Source organism: Dendropsophus ebraccatus, chromosome 9 (assembly GCF_027789765.1).
Source record: "Dendropsophus ebraccatus isolate aDenEbr1 chromosome 9, aDenEbr1.pat, whole genome shotgun sequence".
NCBI lineage: Eukaryota > Metazoa > Chordata > Amphibia > Anura > Hylidae > Dendropsophus > Dendropsophus ebraccatus.
In genome coordinates, this window is record NC_091462.1 from 46,046,303 (window position 1) to 46,063,460 (window position 17,158).

The following is a 17,158-nucleotide window of genomic DNA, read 5'->3' on the forward strand; positions in this document are numbered from 1 at the left end:
ACCATGTTGATGAGTTGCATTAATGTCAAAAACAGCTCTGCTACCGCCCACAAGCTCATCTGTTCTGCACCCTAGCAGATAGTACTGATGGTGTTGGTTTAATATGGATCTTTATATGACAGGTTTAGCTTTATGTAGCTGTATATATGCACAGAACATATAGTGCATGTCCATTAATAACTCACATATGGCATATTTTCCCATACTGCAGTCAGTACTGTGTTGTTTTCCTACAAGAAACAGATTACCGCACAATAAATGATATTTTGAATTAATTCATTGTCTTATTTAGACAAATGTAATTGGAAAATGTAGCACGCTACTGGGGTTTGCTTTTTCTTGTCATTGTTATGTACGGATAGGCTGAATAGTTTTGTGCTCAACAATAACTCACAATAATGACATCTTCTACAATTAAAATCACATACCCGGAAAGTGCAGTTGTCTAAATACTGCATAAATAAGGAAGAAATAGTAACCTGTGGCTATGGGAAGATATCTACAACATCTGTCTATAGTGTTGATTAAGCTGAGAGGGAACCTGTCACCAGGACATCTTTTTATGGAAGGGAATATTACAGAATCTCACTTTTAGCTGCTCTAGGGGGTATTATATTTAATGTTAGTCAAGCGTCTGAGATGCTATTGCTAAGGTTAGGTTCACATCATGATTTGTGCCCTGAGGTACAAATATTATAAGTATGGGCGCTATCCATTTCTATGGCCTGAATGTAGACACTAGCTATCATTCCCTGCAATTTTCCTATATAACGATTGCAGTGCTTTTTAGTCCAAGCCACAACTCATAAGTTTTGTAAATGACCCGAACATAGAGTTATTGAAATGATAGGGCCGCTGCTTATTTAAACATGTATACATTGGCACCCTGTTTTGAGATCTTTCCTACATATCCGTGCTTCAGGGGCCCAAATTGTGATGTGAACCAAGCCTTAGGAGTAGGTATGACATCCTGATGGAATAGTATCTCTTGGGGGAGGGGGGCTTGTAAAGATCAACATGGTGTAGGGAATAATTTAGACAATTCTCCCTGGAATATATTTTTGAAAATTTGCTCTTGTCTAGGAGAAAGAAAACAAACTCTAGTGTTACCTATAGGAAGCAATACCTCCAAAAGGCAATTGCAGCTGGTTTATTAGAATGCTATTTAGGCTTCTCAGCTCTGTGTTAACAGGAAGACATTGCTTCATACTTTTTCCAGATCTTTTTTGTAAACCTCTAGGCCTGATTTGCACATCTGTAGTTCTAGACCAGCAGGTACAGACAGGACCGCAGATGTACACCCGCAACCTATGTACATTTTCATGGATCTCTTCTATCAATATATAACGGCTTGCCCGTTTTCTTTTGGGGGGGTTTTGGTGGCATAGGTCCCAACCCAACATAGATCCGTAACATGTATCGGTTTGTGTATGGGGCCATAGAAATGAATGGGTACATATACTATTAGCATTTGTGGGTCCACAAATACTGACAGAATAAATGGATGTGTGAAAGGGGCCTTAAGCTGTCTATCGACAATTGATTTTAGATTTCTGTTTATAAGGCTTGAGTTCAACATATGCAACAAGAAACAAGAATATTATTGTGCCGAATCTGAGGAGCCTGTCAGCCATTTATCCCCCTGAACTACTATGCACATTAAGGAGGGAGTCATGCATGATAGCTGTCTCTCACAGAGTCCTTCAGATGACAGATATCTAATGTCTATGGAGAACATTAGCAGATTTTCAGCCGTTCTTTTTAATGTTTCAGTTCGGAATATAGATTTTCTTTAGTATAACAATAATGCACATATACCGCAAGACAATGAGTATGATTAACTAATACCTTGTAACATAGCATAAAGAAATATTCCCCGTTTTGTCAAGGCGAGACCGTAGACTACATTAGCATATGACACAAGGAAAATATATACATCCTGTAAGCTGCATTTTCTTTGTATTTGTAGCATAAAACGTGTCAGATTGTTTTCCACAGAGGACAATTCATTGCTTTCTCCCTATGATTATTCTCTCGTAATTGTGGCTTGTTCCAAAAGCTGCATGAATTGTTACTAAGTAGTTATTTAACACGTGGCCTCTGGGTGTCGCTCTTTCACTGATGACTAGAGTTGACATTGAATTTTGTTGAATCCAAATAACCAGCCCTGCAAGCTGTAACTAGCAGCTCCCACTCTTTAATAAAATATAAATATGCAGAGAGATGAAATTCTCCTTGAAGAATATGTAATCCTTATTACGCACACTGTTCCATAAAGACACATAGAGTAATACGGATTCTAGTCTCGGCTTCCACATCTTTGCTGTTTTGTTTACAGGACGTTAAAAGAAACCGGATTATACAGACATCGCCACAAAGCTGTAAAGGCCTTATCTGGTGGGATGAGAAGGAAACTGTCCATTTGCATAGCCCTGATTGGTGGATCCAAAGTAGTCATTTTAGATGAACCGACCACTGGCGTGGATCCTTGTTCAAGGAGAAGTATCTGGGAGGTTATTTCCAAAAATAAAATGGGTAAGAAACAGTAGCGAAGTATAACTGTACAAAAAGTGTGTGGTAAAATGTGCCCTAAGGGTGAGTTCACATGTACAAGATCCGCATCGGATTTCACGCTGCAAAATCCGCCGCGGATATGAACACTGTCAGTTTCAATGTATTCCATACTCGCAGCAGGATTGTCATCTAACTGCGAGTATGTAAATGCCAGCCCCCTTAAACCCCCGCCGCCGGGAGGATACTGATTCCATTTCCCACTGGCTCTCATATCTTATAATTATCTTGAAAACATTAAGTAAGAAAGAACAGTTTTGGGGAAAGGAATATGCAAAGAAATAAAAGAGCATGCTTTCTGCTGCCACTACCTGGAGGTATCATACCTTCTAGTCAATGTTTGATAAATTCAAGAGCCTTAAAACATGAATGGGGAATTTAGTATCAAGCTAAAATCTCTCCCTAATTGGATCCTAGGACCCATGGAAGAGATTCAGGCTTGGCTACTAAAATCCCCAGTCTTGTTCTAAGGCTCTTGAATGAATCATACATTGACTTGCAGGGATAATACCTCCAAAAAGCGGCACAAGAGAGAAAGCACCTTTCTTTCTGGGGAATGAGCTGCTTTACGTATCTTTTTTTCCTCAAAATTGTTAGAGGATCATGAAAGACCGCTTGGAGTATTCCTCAAGAAGAAACATTACCCTTTCAGTCCCAAGCAGTACAGCAGTTTCAGTCACTCCCAGACCCTAAATCCTCAAGGCAGTAATACTATACAGTAGTTGGCAAGTGTTGAGGAACCCTGAGAAAGCAAAGGGGTTCATGGCCTTTCCCCAATATTCCCTATTGCAAAGGCAAGGTATGTGGCAGCATCCACCAGGACTGTAGAATTCGCCCGAATGTTTAGCTGAAGAACAATAGCTGCCACTGATAAAGTTATCATACATTTGCAATTAAGCAATAAGCCATCCCCACTACTCCCCTTCTACCCGCCCACATTATGTAGCCTTTGCCTATACATAAACATATCAAGGGTACTGTATATACAGTAAACCTCTGTGTAATGAACCTTTACATACATTACATTTTATATTTCTATCAATATTAACCATATGTTCTTCCATCACAGATAAAACAATCATCTTGTCCACCCACCACTTGGATGAGGCAGAAGTTCTAAGTGATCGCATCGCTTTCCTTGAGAGGGGAGGCTTGAAGTGCTGTGGTACACCAAGGTTCCTCAAAGAGAAGTTTGGAACTGGATATCGACTTACCCTTACAAAAAAGGTATTATTTTTCTGGGAATATACTATACATTAAAATGGATGGAAATGTCTTTATTTAAGTATATGTTCTATTGTGGAAAGCACCGCAAATCCGTGGTGAATCTGTGATGTGTTAAATAGGGACTGTGTTGTAGGTTCTCTGTGGATTTTACCACTCTAAATGGGTGAAATATAGTAAAAATATATATATCTCCCTCTTAACCTGTTACCCTTGAAAGAGGGGCTTCACTTTAGGAGCCACTTCAAAGGACACAGTATATAAAGGATAATTATAATAACATGGAGGGCTTCAGGAAAAATCTAACTCCTAACTTTTTCTCTGTAGTCTTTTCAACTCCAGCCTACCATTACGCAGATTGCAGGCAGAACTGGATTTGTCTCTCAGGAGGTCAATGTATTTATACCTTACATTTCATTTATCATAAAGGCCACACCTATCAAGTCTGGCCTACAGGCATACATTTACTAAGCCCATACTGTATGTAAACCTAGCAATACTTTCAGTCTAGCCCCAGTATAATAATCAGTATAGCTCCAAAGGAAACGCTTGAGGCTATGTTCACAAAAGGTACAGACAATGGCCGTTGTTTGGCACTCAAAAAGAACGGCCGTTATCTTGAGTGTCAAACAACAGCCATTGTTGCATTGAAAATAGGATTGAAATCAATGCAGAACGGGCGGAAATAATTGACATGTCAATTATTTCCACGGCCATAGCGAACAAAGACCATTTTTCAATCCATTGTGTGAACAAGGGCCGTTGTATTTACTACAGTGCAAGACATTTCACTATGAAAAGAACAGCTGTTATTTTAATTGAAAACAATGGCTGTTGTTTTCATTAAAAAATATGTTGCGTGAACATAGCCTCGTAAAGCATTCACATTGGAGCATACGACTTTGCTTATATTTGCTTTTGACAACATCAGAATTATTTGCTCGTCTATTGTAGCCAATAAAATAAGCATAAATATAACAAACAGTCTAAGTTAATGGGACCCATTAGAATAAGTTACAATACAGATACCTACTAGATCCAGCGGGATCAGAGCTTTATTGTTGAGCCACATTTATACATAGTTTTAAGCTATCTGTTCTCCTTTCATATCAGCAGGGAGACATTTTCTAGTCTTATAAGAATGCAGCTCAGGAAGAACAAATGAGATCAGTAAGGCACTTTCTCCTGGCATTCATTATTCATTATTCCTTCATTCATCTGATTGCAGCTCATCAATTCCATACAAGTTGAGCTGTCATTATGGCAAAGTGTCCAATATATATTAGCGAGACAATTTATAAATAAAATGAAATGAAGAGCTTTGATATGGAAAACATTTATATCCAGATTGTACAGGAAAAGAGTTAACCATGATTATTTTCTGCAATCTTACTCCCCCCCCCCCCCCCCCCCCAACTCACCCAAAAACTCTCAAAAACAAAAGTTACTAAACAAAACGAATTCTTTGCTGGGTTTTAAAACATCAGGACTGATGCATCTTATTGGGTTGACCTCAAATGTGAACCGGCTTATCGACTCCAGAAGTTCTAATTCACAATCTAGACATGTCTTGATCACAAGGCCATGAAATAAAAGCAAAGGCAGAATAATGATGCATCTTGCATGCATAAAACTAGGATAAGTGGGCGCCAGGACAAGTAGCAGATCCTCTCTTTACTTTCCTAGCCCCCTCAGCCTATGCATAAAAGAACTTTTTGATTGAATGCAGAGCCCATACATTAATGAAGGCACTGGAGATATACAAGGCCAAACAATTAGACACAGACATGCTGCTCTTTTTCCATGGAAAGCAAACCGCCGAGAGTTGAAAAACTGTGTGGCAAATGCAAGGGTTTTGCAAACCAATTAATATTCTCATTTGTATCCATTCTGCACTTCCCTGCTATCACAGTGACCTTGTATAAACAGAGCAAACTCTTTAAATGTCTAAAAAAGTTATAGAAACATTGTTTGTATGTCACAACCAAATCTGCTTAGGAATGGCACCGATGACATTGCAGTGGACGTTAATGGACTATTAGCAGGCTCTAACTATATCTAGGGCAGCGTGGGGCACTAGCGGAGGATGCAGATATGATTAAATGTAGTGACCGTGCACCATGAGGCAGGGGCCACTAGGCAGAAGAGCCAAGTCATGTGCCCCTGGTGGCCACTGTCAGCATTGCCACTGTCAAATATTATATTACAATGAAATAGGAAATGCAGCACATTCAATATAAAAAAAAGAAATAAAAAAATATATACAAGAAAGCATTTCCTGATGTCTGCAAACCCTTTTCGTAAAATAAGTAAACTTAGACTCCTTCATCATTCTGCATTCTGGTTGGCCAAGAGTCTAGCAACTTCCAGGAAAAGATGGCTTTGGCCTATAGTGGCCAATGCAATGTAAAGTCAGTAACTGTCTTACCGCCCTTTTTTTTCTTTTCAACTTATAAAAACATTTGTAAACAGTTGTACAATTTTTTTCTGTTTTCTGCAATAGGCACGCAGGCCAGACAGTACTAGAATTTTACAATTCAAGTTGAGTGCCACCACATGGTATATGAGATAATGAATATTGTGGACACACAAACAATGAACAATGATAAAGTTCAGTAACGGGTACTGTCATTTGCTATGCTAGAATAAGAGAATAAGTGTAACAGTAATTTAACAGATTATGAGCACACTGAGGTTAAAGGAGATAGGGAGCCAAATTTCTTTTTATAAAGAGATCTGTACATGAAACGGTTGGGAAGTGGAATTAAGAGAGATATTTCTGTACTAGAACTTTCTTATAAAATTGTCTCATGGGTAGTTCACTCCCACCTATATTCTTTTCTAACTAAAGTTATATATTTTGTTGCAGTTCCCAAGTCAGAAGGATGAACAGGTTTGCGAGTCAGAAAGAGTGACAGATTTAATCCAATCACATATCCCTGAAGCAATACTAAAGGAAGATGTCGGTGGAGAACTGGCGTATGTCCTTCCACCATTTAGGGAAGAGATATCAGCTGCCTACCTTTCACTCCTCCGTGATCTGGATACTCACCTGAATGACCTCCATATTGGCTGCTATGGCATCTCAGACACCACCATAGAAGAGGTAAGCATACTGAATACACTTAAAGCCCTATTTCACGGGTCGTTTAGAGGAGCAAACGAGCGCTCTTAGCGCTTGTTTGCTCCTCGTTCCCCGCTCGCTGCCGCCGCTATTCAGCGCGGCAGCAGCGAGCGGGTGAGTGCGGGAGGGGCGGTGGGGAGGTGCCATAGGATACAGCAGCTTCTGCTGCCGATGCTCCTATTCAATGGAGCAACGGCAGCAGATCGTTGCTGTATCAGTCGCTTGTTTTTCAACATGAACAATGTCGGCTGATCGTTGCACTCTATTCCACGGGACGATTAGCGGCCGATATCGGCCGAATACGGACGATAATCGTTCCGTGGAATAGGGCCTTTACTCATAGCTTCAGCAGCCATTTTAGAGATAGCAGGTGTTAGTTGATCTCTATAAAGGATAGTGATCAGGGAGCAACACAGTCTGGAGTATGACCCCACAAACACAATTATTGTAGTTCAAGCAGCAATGTTGAAAGTGTTTTGATTTTTCAGTGCAAAGTCAGTTTGTTTTTTTACACTAATTGTTGTGAAAAAGCCGTGCAGAGAGGGTTTTGTGTCTGTTTAATTGCAAATTAAAGCTCTCTAGCTTTCTTGGGGTTGGAAGATACACTTATTGCTGTTGAAAAGCTAGAACTGCCATCATCCCTGCTGTCATCTTGCTAGTACTACCACCATCCATACTGTTGACCAACTACTACCACCAGTCCACCACCCCTGCTGCTGACTTGTTATTACTACCACCAACCCTGATGTCCACTCACTACTACTACCACCATCAGTCCATCAACCCTGCTGCCACCTGCAACTATCAGGCCTACATAATCACAGATCATCTGTCCTGGCCATTGTTTTATATTGTACCCTTGCTGATGTAGTTACTTCTACCACTGCCACTGCTGCTATCACCAGGTCTATGCAACCACAGAACAACCAAATGATCCCAAAAAGGGATTTTTTTAGCTTACTTTCTAGAAGACTAGTGTTTTTGTTACTGCAAAATGGAATCATTTTTGACAACTCGTAAAAAGCCATTCCAGGCACCTGCCACCAAAAGATGTGTGTGTGTGTATATATATAATGAAGAAAGTGACCGCAGCACTCCAGCACTCAATATGAGCTTTTTTCAAGCTGTGCTCATATTGAAGCTCATATTGAATGAGCTGAAACGTTGCTAATGCACTTTGTGGGAGGAATAAAGTTCACAGTTTGAATACTATTTCCTGGAGTGCTGCAGTCACTTTCTTCGTTTTGTGGATATCTCTACCCACGGTCCTTACGGGTATAGACCGCTGGCACCAACTGCGTTGGATACTAGGAGTGCTGCGTCCACTCTACATTTTGTTATAATTTTAACCTTTTTAATCTTACTAATCAACTGCTTTTAAATAAGCTATTAGTTGCCACCGGCTACCATCTATTTGCCCTTATCCATACATTTTGAAATGTGCTGTACTGGTCTCTCTCTGGCGGCTTTATAGAGAAGAATGAATATAGCTGCTGGTGGTCAATTTAAAAGAAAGTGGTTGGGATGTCCCGGTGCCGCACTGTTAGTTGTGGTAAACTCCACTTTGGAGCACCCTTAGGAGCACTGCCACATCATCTGGCCCATTCCCTTAAGATTACCCCGACTAACAGGGTGGGATTGGCACCAAGGAGGAAGGGAAGACACATACCCTGGCGCTATATGGGGCTATCAGTAAGCTAGATTTGTCGAACCTGCTGATAGTTCCCCTTTAAGGCTGTTAAGGAAGTGCTGTACAAGAGTTTTAGGGCTATTGATGTAATTCTTAACTTTTGAAAAGTTCCCTCAAGTCATGACTGTAAACTCAAATTCTTCTTCACCAAAAGAAAGATATTCAATAATGTCAGCGTTAGCTATAAGATTTGAAGGAATATTTTATAGTATTTTAAGTAACATTTTATTTTAGTATCTCTGAATAAAAGGAAAAGTGTCTTGCCTGTAGATTTGTTGTCTTGACATTTTCCGTTCATGTTGCTTTCCAATTTAGAAATAATGTTTACAAAGTAAACATATAAAGTGGCGTATGTAAGTGCTTTGGAAACAAACATAATAAAATTAATATTGTTTTAGGCAATGTGCATATTCCTTCAAATGACTGCCTTTCAGTTTATTAAATAAAATTTATAAAGTCTAGCTTTAGCCATCAGTTTAGATTTGCTTATCTGCATATCAAGGATTGTTGAACTGGTTGGATTCCATGTGATCAACTGCTGGGGAACCTGAATGAAAAGTGTTCAGATCCCTTATGGCACCACTACAGAATAATGAAGCATTGCATGATGCCTACTGAGAAATATAAAATGATATACAAAGTATCCACCGGTTTATTTTATTTGTTTTCTTTTAGGTCTTCCTAAAACTAACAGATGGACTGGATGAAGACGATGAACCATTTTCGAAGGCTGTTCCCATCCCTAACAATGACAATGTTCTAGTAGATGATGAGTCTTCTACAAACTCATACAGTTTGTTTGACAGAGATGGTATGTTTCAAGCCAACTATAGTCTACATATAGTAACTTAAATTAACTTATTAGAATTAAGCCTCTCCTCTTATTCACAGTCTACGTGCCTGCTTGCTTATGCCTGTCTCCCCTTGTTTGACACCCACAAGGCTGGAAGCAGGTATGGAAGCCATGAATAAGAGGATATGGGCTGACTAACCCTGGACTCTTACCTTGCTGGGGAAAACACCCTGGGCACTTGAGCCTCACATATATATTAACAAAAATGTTTATATTTGGCACTAAAAAGGACTATGGATATAAAACGGTATGCCTGTAGAGAAGCCTAATGTAGACACTGACTTTCTCCCCTGTTTGGCTGCTGACAGGTCATCTTTAATATACTCAGCTGCATCCTATAGCTATCTAATGCACCATCCAGTGATTCAATAGTGTCATTTAAGAACGTGTCAAATAACCTTATTTCATTGTTTAAGTGATATATTGATCTAATAGTGTTATCGATCGATTCAAGTCTTTGTCAACTCTACACTTTAGCTGAATTTCTTTGGTTTCATAGATCAACCACTGACCAGGATGGAAAATACAACGGGTTTTAAGCTCCTGCTCAAGAAGATTATGGCCATGTTTATAAAGAGGTTCCACAACTCCAAGAGGAACTGGAAGGGTTTGATTTCACAGATTCTGCTTCCAGTATTATTTGTCATCGCTGCAATGGGATTGGGATCACTCTCTATAGGATATGCGGAGTATCCAGAGCTCTTATTGACTCCTGAGTTGTATGGCTCCACAGATCAATCTGTAGTGTTTGGGTGAGATTCACTTACTGAAATTTATTTTTGTCAACTAAAACAACATTCACTGTGCAAGTAGCCTGGACTGTACAAAGGCAAAGAGCGTACTTGCAAATTCATACTACAGTGGGTCGGTCTGATGCTTTTGTATGGCATCTTATTATGGAGATGTTTTCCCTATTGGATCCATCCAGATTAAGGCCATGTTCACACATTGTAAAACATCGGCCAGTGTCAGTTAAGATCAAGCAGTACCGGACAGACTATCTCCATTTCTGAAGAATTGTGATGCGGGCGCATCCATGTGTGCCCCCATCCCAATTCACCGCTGCACACAATGGAGCGTGTGGCCAAAACTGCACTCTCCGTTGTGTAAACTGACATGTCAGTGCAGCCGCTATTCAATTAATAGCGGCTGCACAAAACTGATATGTCATTTTTTTGTGCGACTGGTTAGAATCCTGGCCGCAGCGTATACTATGGGGGACATTTATCAAGGCTAAAATGCGTATTTTTTGTCGGAAATGGGCTCGATGCAAATAAATGTATTCGCAAATGTCCGCTTTGCGAATGAATTATTCGCATCGGGCCATTTTCCGACCGATACGCCAGGGGGCGGGGAGTGGGCGGGGAGGGAGGGGTGCGGACTCAAGGTCTGCTTAATTCATCATTCTTTTGCCGAAAAAATAAGCAGAAAACCTACTCCAGCTCTGAGCTGGCGTAGGTTTCCTGCCGCGCGCACGGGATTTATGTAGAGGCAGTATGCCTCTACATTAATCTCCGCACCGTCGGAGCTGCGGGAACATTTTTAAGTTAATAAATGTCCCCCTATGTGTATAAACTCCGTCCGGGATTCCATTCATGCACATACCATGTATGTTTTTTTATGAATCCCTGCCGTTGTTGCAAATTGTGACAACGGCCGGGATTTATACAAAACATGTGTTGCGTGAACATGGCCTAAAAGAAAAAAGAACAATAGGGACCCATATACTGTACTTCTATCAGCACAATGCTACAGCTCTTTGCAAGTCAGAGGAACTTTTCATCTGATATTCCAAAAAAACAACTATCACTTTGAGAGGAATATATAATTAAGATAAATGTTTAAAGAAAGTACAAATAAATGTAGGCCTTTAATATTGTTCACCATGATTTATTTCCTTAAAAACTCATGATAGTAAAGTGGAATGGGTACAGACTTTACTCCAATCGTCTTTCATATGCCGCTCTCTTTATGACAGCAAATTTTTCATGTTTTGCTTAATTGCATTTTGATTCATTTTACAGAATTGCTAATGATACAAGTGAAGGCCTGGTAAATGCAATGACCTCGTTCCCTGGCATAGACAACTTCTGCTTGGACCAAAACTCGTAAGCATACAAGAACATTATTTTATTCCACCGCTGAATTAACTTAATAAGCAGCTTCCATTGTGTAAATTTGACTGCTGGAAAAAAGCCATTCCCCAGTATAGTGCCACTACTTGAGCCGGTTTTAACAATGAGTTGCAAACAAACAGAAGAGAAGCTCAGTCCTGGTTGTTGGTCTCAATAAACTTTAGAAACGGGGGTGATTTATCAAACATGGTGTAAAGTGAAATTGGCTCAGTTGCCCCTAGTAACCAATCAGATTCCACTTTTCATTCTTCAAAGAGTCTGTGAGGAATGAAAGGTGGAATCTGATTGGTTGCTAGGGGCAACTGAGCCAGTTTTACTTTACACCATGTTTGATAAATCTCCCCCTATCCGCTTTCACGGGGTGCTCGTTTCCATAACTAGCAAAATATCGAAGGCAAGTTGAAAAACTACAGGCGGCAACTCAACGTGTAATGTGCGATTTCTTTATTGTGGTGTGGTCATCATTACATAGCAGGGGGGAAGATGCTTTGAGTTTGTCTTTTTTCTACTTGCCTTAATTATGAGTTGCCTCTTCAAATGTTGAAAACATATTTAGGCTATGTTTACACTCTGTAATACAACAGTAGTTGTTAAACAACGGCCGTTGTATTAAAGCGCAGGGTCCGGCTGGAATATTTTTACTGTTTGTGGGCACCTTCGGGTGTGTCCGTGATCCAATTATCCATTGAACACTGTGTGCACTGACTATTTTCTATGGCAAATGTTTACCAAACTGCTGCTGTAGAAAATAGATCTGTTAGTTATTTTCAGCGGCCGGAGTGAAGAACGGCCATAGTGTATACAAAGTGTATACATTACAGCCATTTTTCCCTTTTAAATTATTGGGATTGTATTAATTTCATTAACAACGTTGTAGTCGTTTTAAGAATGGCCGTTGTTAATGAAATTAATGCATTGTGTGAACATAGCCTAAAATTCTGTAAATCACCAAATACAAAATAACTCCTGCTTATAACACGCTGTATAACCCTACACTAGGATCACATAGCTACTATTTCAAATCCTTACTATAATTCTCACGAAGACATGAAGGTAAAAAAAAAAAGTATCCGTTATTTGCCTGTCTGTGCATGCTGAGAGTTGTAGTTTTTAGAGCCTCAATCTAGAGGCTACTACTGTAGAGGGTTACATAAATAGAGAGGAATAATTCAGAAGGAGGGGAGGAGGGATGTGCAGGTAAAATCAATACAAAATTAAATATATGTGGGATAATGTCCTCCCTACTGCAAATTATAAAAATATTAGAATTCAAAAAGGATTTCTATGACTATATGAAAAGACAAGGTCGAAGACTGTAGAAGAAAGTGCATTTATACATTGAACGCTTTTAGTCCTTTTAAGTATTCTTCATAATATAATATAGAAGTGGGTATATTATTCTTAACACTTTGAATGCTGCACAACCGCTTTTTGAAGAGTAAGGCTAGTTTTCCTGTCCACCACTGATAAAAAAAAAATCATCCTTTTTTAATCATACATTTATGGCATATGTGCATGGAGACACTATAGTTTATGTGCATGGAGACACTATAGTTTATGTGCATGGAGACACTGTGGTATGGGTCTATATGGAACCTTTTATCAACTTTCATGCTGTCTGATGCATTGGGTGGTTACCAGTGGCTTCTCTAGCCCATCAGCCTTCTTTGATAATTAGCTCTTTGTAATCTGTAAAAAACTCTGATAAAGGAATTTAATGTTTAAAAAAAAAAAAAACTGTACGAAATTCGAAATCCTTGTTTCCCAAACGTAATAGGTCATGTGCTGAGATATGTAACTGATTAGAAAATGTACCAGTGGAATGATGTGTTACATTTGTTCCTCTTCCGACAGAAAATGCTTAACTGAAAGTAACTTGGGGCTATGGATCTCTACAGGCAACCAGACACTCCCATATGGTACCTGCAGCTGTTCAACTGGCTTTACGGTAAGTGTAATGAGACCGGGTAGTCTGCATCTGACATAAATATGTGAAACTATTATGATAGCTGCTACAACCTGAAATGGATTTATATTTGCATTTCTAATGTACTTTGTTATTTTTATTAGTAAGGAATTTAAAGCTAGCTCAATTTATTTCGCTATTATCTGGACATAATATATCCGATCTACCATTACCATTCTACCAACATTCAATTAATGTTGACCAGTGTTGAACCAGATTTTGCTAGGTTCAATTGACAATTGAATCGAGCGAGTTTGCAGCGAAATCCGCTGTGGATCCTGTACTGTGAAGCTGAATGGCTCCCATACACGCAGCGGATCTGCTGCGTGTATAGGACCCAGCCCCTTTAACCCTCCTGCCCTTGCCGCCCGCCTGCAGCCTTAGCCCCGGGGATACATTACCTGCTCGGCGCCGTGGCTGTGTGTGACACTCCCGGCTCTTCTCGCTCCCCATCAGCGGATCTGCTGCGTGTATGGGACCCATTTAGCTTCAAAGTACAGGATCTGCAGCGGATTTCGCTGCAAACTTGCAGCGGGAAATCCACTGCGGATCCTGTACGTGTGAAGCTACTCTTAAGCAGATATGAAGGATAAGAAGTATGGGGCAGTTGGATCAAACATCCAATCCTTTGGTTCAGAAGAGAGATGCTAAAATGAAGCTGCTGCTAAAATGGTTACTTTAATCTCTTCACTCAAAACACATGAATTTTTTAAACCCTGAAGTGCATGTGTATGGGGTAAATTGGGATAGATAGCTGTCAGCAAAGCAGATATCTAATGTATATGGCCAGCCTTTCTGTAATGCAACCATAACTGTTATTGTGTCCTATCCAGGCCATTGTGCCATGAAATCATCTACAGTACAAACATAGGACCTCCATACAATGGAGGCAAAGGCTTACGCATGTGAAATTTGAAACAAGATAATACAATTTATAATTTCGCCATCATAAATGAACCTAGATACAAAGTTAGGGATAAGCACAAGGGGAAAATTGTTGTTAGACATTTTCTTTCATTAAATGCAGCCATTACTATTACGCTCTATTAAGACTACTAAGCACAATTCCAAATGACTGTTCTTTTTGTGATGTGCCTTGTAAATAGAGCAATTAGCAGCATTCAGAGAGGAAGCATTTTTTTCTGTATACTTAGTTTATATACAACAAAGAGTTGGTTGTTACTCGTGACATCAAATTACAGCTCTAACTGTGCATATTATTACTGAAAATTATCTGCCTTCGCCCTAGCACACTGTTGCTTAAAGAATCATTGCAGATACTATCTAACTTGTTTATTATGTGGGCCAGGCATAGGCAAGGAAGAAGGCCCATGGGTGGGCAGGGAGGGTGTGGCAAAGCAGGGAGGAGGCATGGTCTCCTCCCATGCCTGATTTACCATGATTTACGCCTGCTCACAGGTGTAAATCATGGCAAAAATCTACACTTGCTCAGGAGGAGGTGTAAAATTATGTGCCCGTCGTAAGACAGGTGCAGGCCAGGCTGGATTCACTAAGATTGAATCCTGAGGTGAATTTGGGGGGGGGGGGGGGGATAATTTAAGACCAACGTTCGAGCACATTCTTCAAAAATGTCCTCCATACTTTATTGATCTAGCTGTCACACATTCATACAGGTTATTAAATAGACATTTTATCTTGTTACAATTCTATTCTATGTTGTTTTATCCAGGTATGTAATGCACCCAATACAGTTCCTCCCCATCGGATGACTTACTCTAAACAGATGCTATACAATCTCACAGGACAAACCATGGAGAACTATCTCCTCACAACAACCTTGCAGTTTATCCAGAAACGGTAGGTTTGCACCATCTCACTCACCATCCTACTGAATTACGGCATCTCTTGAACACTATTCTCTATTGTTAGCTCTAAAACAATTTTCTTTCTGTATCTTTATGTATTGAAAATGTTCAGTGTTTCAGATTCATTCTTAAACATGTTCGAAATGAAACATAATAAGAGCAATCTACAGAGCTATAGAAGTAAAGACGATAAGCAGTGTTTTTCTTTTTTTTTTTTTTTTTTGTAATGTAAATTGTTGAATCAATTGTAATACAGACCTGTAAATTATCCAGAAGCATAGGCATCATACGCTTATGAATTCAGACCTTTACAGCACAGGTGTAAGCATAAATGTCAGCTTTTCCATTTTGTTTCCACAAATGTATAAACGTCCGCACAGGAGGAAAACAAGGAAACAATTGGCATATTCTCTGTTTTGACATCTTTAGCCTAGTTCTTTATATCTCCTTGGAGACATTCAATGTTCAGACAAACATATGCACTAACAGCAGGTGTGTCCTCAATGTTAAGTGTATTCACATCCTGCATTATCTTCAGAGAGGTTCTGTGTAATCAGGCTCTTCATTGCTACAAATAGATTTTCAAGGAAGTTGTTCTTAAAGACTGACTTTTCCAAGAAACTCCCCCGAAAGAAACAGGTGCTGCAGCAGTCCCCCCACCTCCCCCTAAAGCTTTAAAGCCCAGTGAACAGTGTGTAAGCGTGACCTCTGCTCCATTAATTCTTTATGGGAGCTGCTGGAGATAGCCAAGTGGCCGCTCCCATAGGCCATTATTGGAGCAGTGACGCACATGCATTACCCTCGCTCTGTTCTCAAGGAAGACAGAGTCCCTTTCCGACTGCCGGGACCCCCACCAATCCCAAGATGCAATTAATCTGCAATAGCTAAAACGCTCAATGCACTTGTGCAGTCGCTTTTTCATTTGTTCATTCAGGCCACAGGACTCTTCCAAGTTTAGCGCCCAGAGGCCCCATAAAGAAAGAACTGATTGCCGTTCACGGTGACTACACTGCTCTTTTAATTGAAGAGTGATTGCATCTCTGTTTTAAGGGCCCTATTCCACGGGACGATTATAGTTCAGATTATCGTTAAGTCGTTCGAATCTAAAGTCCCTATTCGACCAACAGATCTGACGACAGATTATCTGCCAAAGATTTGAAGCCAAACCCAGGAACAGACTATAATCAGAGAACAGGTCATAAAGGAAAGACTGGATTTCTCCTCTTTTTAAATCCACTCCTGGGTTTGGCTTCAAATCTTTGGCAGATAATCTGTCGTCAGATCTGTTGGTGGAATAGGGCCTTAAGCGATAATCGTTTGGTTGAATAGCAGTTAACGGTTAAAGACCAAACGAGAAATCATTTATCGTTTAATAAGACCTGGACCTATTTTTATCATTGCTCGTTTGCAAATCGTTCGCATTGAATAAGACGTCGTTCGGTCGTTCGCAGTAGTGATGAACGCAATAGCGACAAGACGACCACAAGAACGATCATAAGTTACAATTATCGTTCCATGTAAATGGGTGAACGATTTCAGGTCTTTCACAAAAACTGTCTTTTGGATTGTTTATCGTTAACGATTATGCGATTGATAATCGTGCCGTGGAATAGGGCCCTTAGGGTGGTATTCCACGGGATAGATCTGCTAGATCGGCGCTCGTTTACTGGGCCTATTCCACGGCCCCGATTATCGTTAAACAAGGGCTGCAAGGACATCATTACCGATGTTCTTGCAGCTCTTGCTTAACTAGTATACATACCTATTCA

General features: G+C 40.0%; 1 protein-coding gene across 2 annotated transcripts in view; it reads left to right on the top strand.

Moving 5' to 3' along the window:
- Nucleotides 1–17,158, top strand: part of ABCA12 (ATP binding cassette subfamily A member 12) — a 76,039-nt gene that overhangs the window by 20,880 nt on the left and 38,001 nt on the right. For both annotated transcript variants that reach the window (XM_069983202.1, XM_069983203.1), the window contains 8 exons: nt 2,339–2,535; nt 3,641–3,798; nt 6,665–6,901; nt 9,285–9,420; nt 9,962–10,214; nt 11,487–11,570; nt 13,452–13,545; nt 15,254–15,381. In XM_069983202.1, coding sequence (XP_069839303.1) covers nt 2,339–2,535; nt 3,641–3,798; nt 6,665–6,901; nt 9,285–9,420; nt 9,962–10,214; nt 11,487–11,570; nt 13,452–13,545; nt 15,254–15,381 — 1,287 coding nt within the window. The remainder of the gene's footprint in view (nt 1–2,338; nt 2,536–3,640; nt 3,799–6,664; nt 6,902–9,284; nt 9,421–9,961; nt 10,215–11,486; nt 11,571–13,451; nt 13,546–15,253; nt 15,382–17,158) is intronic.